Source organism: Capsicum annuum, chromosome 11 (genome assembly GCF_002878395.1).
Source record: "Capsicum annuum cultivar UCD-10X-F1 chromosome 11, UCD10Xv1.1, whole genome shotgun sequence".
Taxonomy (NCBI): Eukaryota; Viridiplantae; Streptophyta; class Magnoliopsida; order Solanales; family Solanaceae; genus Capsicum; species Capsicum annuum.
In genome coordinates this window covers 3,980,171-3,989,332 of record NC_061121.1, presented here as the reverse complement: position 1 = coordinate 3,989,332, position 9,162 = coordinate 3,980,171, and the positions used below count along the sequence as shown (strand labels likewise).

The window sequence follows — 9,162 nt, the reverse complement described above, 5'->3', positions numbered from 1 at the left end:
TAGGTTTATCAGGAGTTGAATGGTAAAGCTAGAGATGCAGTTATTGTGTTGGCAAGTATTAATTTTGTTTTATGTTTCTTCCTACTTCCAGTTGATCTATTACGGTTCTGATGCACAATTGCTAATCGAATGGCAATTGTGGGTCAGTTTTAGGAATTGTCTTTGAAAAACTGATATGCTAATCAGGGAAAATCCGAGAACTTATAGCTAAGATGAGAAGAGAATTAGAGAGAGAACAGAAAAATGTTATTATTCAATCCACATAACAATCAGTACAATGATTTATATAGCTAAAACAAAATTGGATAGTTGTAACCGTCTTAACTAACTTTGGGACGCAGCTACAGTAAAACAAAATTTTAAACTACAACTATCATTTTAACAGTTTCAACGAATCAATTGCCACTCAACTCAATTCTTGCTTTCTTCTCTTCTTTATACTCCCTATTGCATACTTGTAACAATACCCCTTCCTTCAGCAGCAGATCCTTGGCCTCAAGGATTAAAAGAGGGAAATCTCAATTGAAACTCAGAAGAGAATTTCCAGGTTGCCTGATCTTCATCCAAGTTGCTCCACTTAATAAGCAATTGTTCCACCTCTTTGTTACCCTTTTTAACCAATTTTTTGTCTAGAACTCTCTCAGGGGTAGGACAGTAGGGACTTGACAATTGAATAACTGGAGGGTGTTCAATGTTGGAAGGGACTTCATGACATTTTTTCAGCTGAGAAACATGGAATGTAGGATGAATGAGTACATCATTAGGAAGCAATAACTTGTAGGCCATAACACCTATTCTAGCTTCAATCAAATAAGGGCCATAAAACTTAGTAGCCAGTTTGTTAAAGGGCCTAATAGCTACTGAAATTTGTCTGTAAGGCTGGATTTTCAGGTATACCCAATCTCCCACCTCAAAACTCCTATCAGACCTATGTTTGTCTGCCAAATCCTTCCTCCTCTGCTGAGCTCTAAGGATATGAAACTTTAATAGTTGAATAACTGCTTCCCTTGCAATCAGTGACCTATCAACCATATCAGAACTTGATTCTCTAGCTAAGTAAGGGAGGTGAATGGGAGGTTTTTGGCCATAGAGAACTTCATATGGAGTGCATTTAAGAGTGGTATGATAGGTGGTATTGTAGCACCATTTAGCAAGAGGCAAATAAGATACCCACTCTTTAGACTTATCTGAGCAGAAACACCTCAAATAGGTCTCTAATGTCCTGTTCAAAACCTCAGTTTGTCCATCAGTCTGCGGATGGTATGCAGTAGAATGTTGTACTTTGACTCCCAACAATCCAAGCAACTCCTGCTAGAATAAGCTGATAAAAATGGGATCTCTGTCACTTGTCAGGGTAGGAGGTAGTCCGTGTAACTTGAAAATGTGATCCATGAAACATTGAGCAACAATTTGAGCAGTATATGGATGTTGAAGACTCATGAAATGAGCAGACTTGCTTTGTCTATCAACCACCACTAAGATCACCTCCTCACTTTGCACCTTAGGTAAGCCTTCAATAAAATCTATGCATACATTAGTCCAAACTCCCTCAGGTATAGGTAAAGGTTGCAGCAACCCTGGATAAGCAGAAGCATCATACTTATTCCTCTGGCAAGTGTCACACTTATTGATGAAATCTCTAACATCAGAATTTAGAGATTTCCAATAGAACAGTGCCTGCAACCTCTTGATTGTTGCATCCATCCCTGAATGCCCACCTTGAGGTGTAGCATGCCACAATATAATGATAGCCTTCCTTAATTATGAATTCTTGCCTACAACTAATCTTTCTTTCCACCTCAACTGACCATTAAGCCATGTAAAAGATTTGAAGGGATGAACCTGCAACCTGTGGATCACTTCTTGCAATGTGGTATCAGCTTGCCAAGATACTTGAATTCTTGCATACAAGGCTTCATCATTTGTCAATAATGAAATAGCTAAGAGCTCAACCTCAGGTTTTCTTGATAATGCATCAGCAACTTTGTTTTCAGCCCCTTTTTTGTTCTCAATAGTGAAATCAAAAGCCATCAATTTAGTGATGCCATCCACCTGGAAATCAGTATGAATATTTTGTTCTAAAAGATGTTTCAAGGCCTTTTGATCAGTTTTGACAACAAAGGTCCTTCCCAATAAATAATGTGACCACTTTGTAACAGTAAAAATAAGTGCAAGCAATTCCCTATCATAAACACACATGGCCTAGTGTTTAAGGGCCAAGGACCTACTGATAAAAGCAATAGGATGTCCTTCCTGCATGAGTACACCAATCACCTTCCTACTAGCATCAATTTCTACTAAAAATATCTTAGTATAATCAGGCATGTCTAAGACTGGAGCTGTTATTAAGGCCTGCTTGAGTTGATCAAATGCTTCAGTAGCTTGAACTGACCAGGTGAACCCATCCTTCTTTAAGAGATCATGTAAGCGTCTACAAATAGCACCAAATCCCTTAATAAATCTTCTGTAATAGCCAGCTAATCCCAAGAACCCTCTCAACTGTTTGAGGTTAGTAGGAGTAGGCCAATGTTGAATTGCAGTGATTTTTTTAGGATCAGTAGCAACACCTTCTCCACTTATGAAATGACCAAGATATTCCACCTGCTCGACTCCAAAAGCACACTTAGACATCTTAGCAAATAGTTGGAACTGGTGCATTAACTCAAACACTACCCTCACATGATCATTCCAGTTTCTACTATAAATCAGTATATCATCAAAAAATACCAGGACTGACTTCCTCAAGAGTGGTTTAAACACTGAATTCATAAGGCTTTGGAATGATGATGGGGCATTAGTTAAGCCAAAAGGCATAACTAAAAACTCATAATGGCCTTCATGAGTTTTAAATGCCGTTTTATGTGTATCTCCGTCAAACATCCTCCACTGATGGTATCCAGCTCTGAGGTCTATTTTTGAAAACACCTGTGCACCTCCCAATTCATCCAAGAGGTACTCTATAATTGGAATAGGAAACTTGTCCTTGATAGTGATTAGGTTTAATTCTCAATAATCTACACATAACCTCCAGCTACCATCTTTTTTCCCTACCAAGACCACTGGTGAAGCATATGGACTAGTACTATGTTGTATCACACCTTGATCCAACATTTGTTGAACCAATTTCTCAATAATATCCTTCTTAATCCTAGGGTATCTGTAAGGTCTTTTACTGACTGGATTTGTCTAACAGAGGAATTCTATGATCAAAGGGTCCTCTATGAGGTGGTAAGGTTGTTGGCACTTCAAAGATGCTAGCAAACTCATCAAGTAAACCAGTTAAAATCAAGGGAGTTTCATTATCTTGATCAGTTCGAATGTTGTAGCAAAGGTCTTCTGCATAATCTGTAGGCATCAAGGATAACATGTAAAGCTGATTCTCAACTTCATACTGCTTGATTAAAGTGTTACTCGTAGTAGTCTTCAACTTATTGGTTGCTCCTCTCAGGACATGTTTCTTGCCTTGGTACCTGAACTCAATAGTTCTGCTACTGAAATCAAAGAGTATTCTTCCCAAGGTGCTTAACCACTGGACACCCAAAACAATATCCACATTACCTATAAGAAGTAGCAGGAAATCTGAAGCAAATGTAGTGCCTTGTAACAACCACTGCAGATTTTTGCAAATTGATGTTGTGGTCACTTTCCTCCCATCAGCTACACTGATAGATTGCTCCTCTATGTTATTAGCTTGACATCCTAGCCTTTTTACAACTTCTTGATCTATAAAGTTGTGTGTACTCCCAATGTCTATAAGAACCTGCAAGGGCATCTTCTCATGATAACCTGTCACCCTCATTGTTTGATATCCAGAGATACCAGTATAGGCTTGTAAGGAAATGGTCATCAACTCCTCAGGCTCTAGTACAACTTCTTGTCCTGCTTGATCACATTCAACTTCTTGTCCTGCTTGATCACATTCAACTTCTTGTAGTTGATCATCTTCTACCGCATCAATCAAATAAATCTGTTTCTTGGTTGCACACTTATGTCCCATAACATATTTTTCATCACAAAAAAAGCACAACCCTTTTGCTCTTTTCTCATCCATTTCAGCAGAAGTTAGTCTCCTTCCAGTATTAGTTCCATTGAACCTTGGATATCTAATTGGTTGGACATCACTACTCTTTTTAACTGCAGAATTTGGCACAGGTGATTTAGCAAATGAGGGAGTAGGTAATAAGGGTCCTTGCACTCTTCCTCCACTCCTCAAACCCCAAGATTTTGCTTGAGCTTTAAAAACATCATCCTGCAATCTTGTCAATTTGTAGGCCTGCATCAATGTCTTAGATGATTGCAGCTTACAACCTTATTCAACTCTGGAGTCAACCCTCTCAAGTAACAACTAATTTGGTTTTCCATTGATAGGTTCACAGATGTCAATAACCTATCAAATTCAGCTTGATATTCTTGCACACTACCTGTTTGAGTTAATTTCTTGAGTGCTTCCATAGCATCCTCAAACCCGTCCCCAAATCTTTCATCCAAGGCCAACATATACTCAGTCCAACTCAACTCAGCAGTTGAGTTCCTTGATCTCACATACGATCTGTGCCAAGCTATAGCTTCTCCTTCCATATGGATAGAAGCTATCTTAACCCTCTGCTCAAATGGAATTTCATCCATAGAGAAGAACTGGTCAACCTTACATAGCCAAGATCTTAATTCTAAGCCAGAGAATTTGGGAAAATCCAACCTAGAAAATCGAGTGAAGAAGTTACCATGATTCTGATTATCTCTTGACCTGTAATCATTATGCAAATCCATGGAGCAAGCTATTCCAGTAGAAGATTCTTCTCTTCCCCCTTCTTTTTCTCGATTATTAACTGCTAGCCTCGCCAAGTTTTCCTTCAATTCCCCCATCTCCCTGTCAACCTGCGAATTCCTATCCATGATGCTGGTCATTCCCTCCATTAGTTTCTGAAGCTGTTCTTGCATCTGTGGGATCTTATCCTCCTTACCTTCACTTGACTTACTTCGATTAACTATCTATGGACAAGGATCAGGACAACTTTGATACCAATTGATGCACAATTGCTAATCGAATGGCAATTGTGGGTCAGTTTTAGGAATTGTCTTTGAAAAACTGATATGCTAATCAGGGAAAATCCGAGAACTTAGCTAAGATGAGAAGAAAATTAGAGAGAGCGAATAGAGAAATGTTATTATTCAATCCACATAACAATCAGTACAATGGTTTATATAGGTAAAACTCTTAATTGGATAGTTGTAACCGCCTTAACTATTTTTGGGATGCAGCTGTCACACCCCTTTTTTAACTCCCAGAGATTAGATTTTAAGTTTCGAAAAGGTTTTTATTATTAAAGTGACAAAAGATGGAAAATTTTGTTTTGAAAAAGGATTATTTACATTTTTTATTCAGAGTCGCCACTTGGCATAATTCGGTGTGCCAAGTCACCTTTGGAAAATCCATTTCAAAACGATTTGACTCTTTAAAACTGGTTTGCGAACAGAAATTCCGACTAAGGAATTTTGCTGACTGAGGGAAAAGTGTTAGGCACCCCTCGATCCCGTGGCTCGACCATGGTCGCTTGGTAGAGCGTATCGGCTAATCTTGACACTATAAAATGTACAAACCATATAAACATACAAAACAAGCAAACAAACAAATCACACAAAATTCAAAAAATAAAACAAAATAATGTTCAGTCCACATTATACAGTCCAAAATAAAAGAGGTGCTAAAATATAAAACCTATTCTATTCTAAACTAATCTTAAGCTAAGCTCCACCCAACGCTTCGGGCCTTGATTACGAGCCTCCTTTGCGTACATGCTACTTCGGGGCATTTCCCGAATAAATCAATACAAATCCTTCGGGGCATTCCCCGGCCAAATGAGTACAATTTAAACTTTTCGTGCGATAAAGTAAAACGAACCATTCACACACATATTCAAACATTCCAACAAATCGTGATTCCTAAATTTGCTTACTCGACCTACGTTTGCCTACCCGAGTTCAACATATCACAATTCCATCATGTTCAACATTATCAATACATCAAAATTAATCAATATTCCCTTTTCCTCCATTTTTAATCCATATCCCCCAAATTCCATTCTCAACCAACAATTACTCAATTCCGACATAAACTCAACTAATCAAGACATGATAATTATGAGAAAACTCAAATACACATTCAAACGTACCAATCAAGTCATATCATCAAACACGCTAAAATAATAAAGAGTAGGGATCAGAATTTGGACCTCCAAATAGACGATTTCTATTGATAATAACGTTTAAGAGAGCCCGAGCTTGGAAAATCCTCGACAAATCCCAAACACCGAACCAACCAACTCGATATCAAGAATAGTAAACTCAGACAGGTTTCAACCCGAGACAGGAAGTATCAAACGAAACGAGACCGACATTACGAAAGAGACCGCGAAACCCACATACGAAAACTCAGTAAGACAGACCAAACCACGGCTTAGAAAGTCCAATAACCACTGAAAACCGGTATGACCTGAGCTAAATATCATGGAAACCAGAGAAATTGGAGTCGGATCCTAACGAATTTGAACGGAATCGAAAGCGGATCGAGATTCGCTCGACCGCTTTATGACGTTGCGACTCCGAAGGCCTCAGCGATGACCAAAACGACCAGAAATATACCGATTACGACGTACTCCGACGGGTTTGAACGTTTTTGTGACTACCTCGATGCGTTTCCGGCGAGTATGTCACCGAAACGGTAACCCACCCACCCCGAAACCTGTGTTTCCGATGAAATTTGAGTGCGTGGCTAACTAATTTTGAGAGAGATCTGTGTGCGTTTATGGTGTGCGTCTAAGGAGAAGCAAAAAGGAAGAAAAAAAAATGGCGTCTTTCTCTTGAAGATGGTGACCCTCTACCCTTTTTTCTCTCTCTCCGTATGGGTATATATTATATTGTGTAGTGGTATATATGTGAGTGGGTTTTCAGTGAGGTACTCAGTGTGTATGTGTGTGTTGTTTATTCTAATTGTGTGTATTCAAACAAAATGAAAAATGGAAGATTTTTCCCCACCATGTATATGTGGCAGTGTGTATATATATGCATGGATTAATGCATTAATGAAAACCAATGGGGAAAAAACGTGTAAGGGGTAGGGGTTGGGTAACGTAGGGGTGGGATAAGGATAGGTTGGTTATTTTTTTTGTTGGAGTGGTTAGAATAAGATAAAATTTGTTAGGGATGTTGTTAAGGTTTGTTATTTTTGTCTTTTTATGGGATATAATCCCATTGGTGAGGGTACGTGGTGAGACGAGGGTACAAATGGATAAAAATGTTTTCGGAGAGGGACAAAATTACGTGTCAGCAGCTACAGTAACAGCTACAGTAAAACAGAATTTTAAACTACAGCTATCATTCTAACAGTTTCAACTAATCAATTGCCAGCTCAGCTCAATTCTTGCTTTCTTCTCTTCTTTATACTCCCTATTGCATACTTGTAACAGGTTCCTGGATATGGATCTAGTTATGGGATGCTGAAGTATGAAATCTGATGTTTTCTTTCTATGATCTGTGGTACTGTTTCATTAAGAGAGAACCTACACCAAGTTGCTACGATTCCTGGATATGAATCTAGTTATGGCACGCTAAAGTATGAAAATTGATGGGTTTTTTCTGCAGCCTAAGGTGCTGGTTCGTTAAGAGAGAACCTGCAATCTCTTGAGTTTGAAGTATTCAAAAACTTAAAATAGTTTCTGTTTATCTTTCATTGAATAAACCTGGAGTTTAAATACATTACTAATAAGATGACTACCCCTGGAGACTAGGACATGACTTCCTAACATTTAAGTTGCTTGGACTCTCCAAAAATATTGCCGCACCATATCAAATCCTTCAAAATACACTATTTTTGGAAGATCCGACGCGCACCCTTAGACATATTTGAAGAGTCCGAGCAACTTAGCCTAACATTACTGTATGAGAAACTGCAAACTACTACAAAGAAATAACTAGCGGAAACTATAAATAACTAATACAAAGAGATAACTACTAGTCTGCAGTGAATAATTACTAGTCTACTGCAACTAACTGTTGTAAACTATTGAAGACCAAGGAATGCTAACATGATCCCAACTCCTGCAATACTATTTGCTAGTTATGAGAGTCTGATTAAGAGCCCTTTTATATTAGATTGATCAAGAACGCGAGGGTGAGCAGATTGACAGAGCTTTATTGAAGAATGTGCTTGATATATTTGTTGAAATTGGAATGGGAGAAATGGGTTATTATGAGAATGACTTTGAAGATGCAATGCTTAAAGATACTGCGGCTTATTATTCCTGGAAAGCTCCAAGTTGGATCGTGGAAGATTCTTGTCCAGATTATATATTAAAGGTACAATTCAATTTTACAATTGCCATAAGTTCGTAAATTGTTTGGTTATTGTTTTAAATTGCCGGTAAATTGTGATACTTGTGCTTTGCTAACACAGGCAAAGGAGTGCTTGAAGAAAGAGAAAGATAGGGTATCTCATTATCTCCATGTTAGTAGTGAGACAAAACTTCTAGAGGTGAGCATCGGAATTTGCATAGCAACTTGTAATCTTAACTTCTGAAGAACGTTTTTTTTCTTAAAAAAAATTGAGCATAGATTAGTACTGTGTGATTTTGTGTGATATTGGGGGGAGGTAGCAGGCGCCCCGTGGAATTAGTTGAGGTGCGCACAAGCTGGCCCAGACACCACGATTATAAAACAACAAATAATGGTGATTTAATTGTTACATGTCTGTGCAAAGGATGCCTTTGTTATGTTCTAATTTTTTTTCTAAAACCTTTGAAGGGAAGCTTAATGGGGTTTCCTTCCAAGTTTTTTTGCATTTCTATTTTCGGTTGTTGCATCCTTCATTGTATAGAGGTCGCGTTTTCATTGCTTGTTGTCTTCTAATAAATTATTCAATTTCTCAAAAAGATAGGTTTCAGTTTATTTTTCTCCGGGGTGAGGGTGGGGGTGCGAGGTAATGCACGGCACTTTGGTTGACTACTTGCTTTTGTTTTTGGTTTGGAGTTAAAGTTGCAAATATAGTCCTCACAGGGAGATGTTGCTTCTTGTTATCTCCAATTATAGTTACGATTCTATTATATATGTCTTTTTCATTCCATCTAAAATCAATTTAACGCTTATGACCTTCCCCTCTATGCGTTGCTG

General features: G+C 38.3%; 2 protein-coding genes across 2 annotated transcripts in view; both read left to right on the top strand.

The window, feature by feature from the left end:
- LOC107847952 (putative late blight resistance protein homolog R1A-10) overlaps positions 1 to 9,162 on the top strand; it is a 25,964-nt gene that overhangs the window by 3,925 nt on the left and 12,877 nt on the right. The window lies entirely within an intron of this gene.
- LOC124888605 (cullin-like protein 3) lies at positions 7 to 8,587 on the top strand. Its single transcript, XM_047399386.1, has 3 exons — positions 7 to 51; positions 8,149 to 8,352; positions 8,450 to 8,587. The coding sequence occupies exons 2-3, from the start codon at positions 8,227 to 8,229 to the stop codon at positions 8,570 to 8,572; spliced, it is 249 nt and encodes an 82-aa protein (XP_047255342.1). The 5' UTR covers positions 7 to 51; positions 8,149 to 8,226; the 3' UTR covers positions 8,573 to 8,587.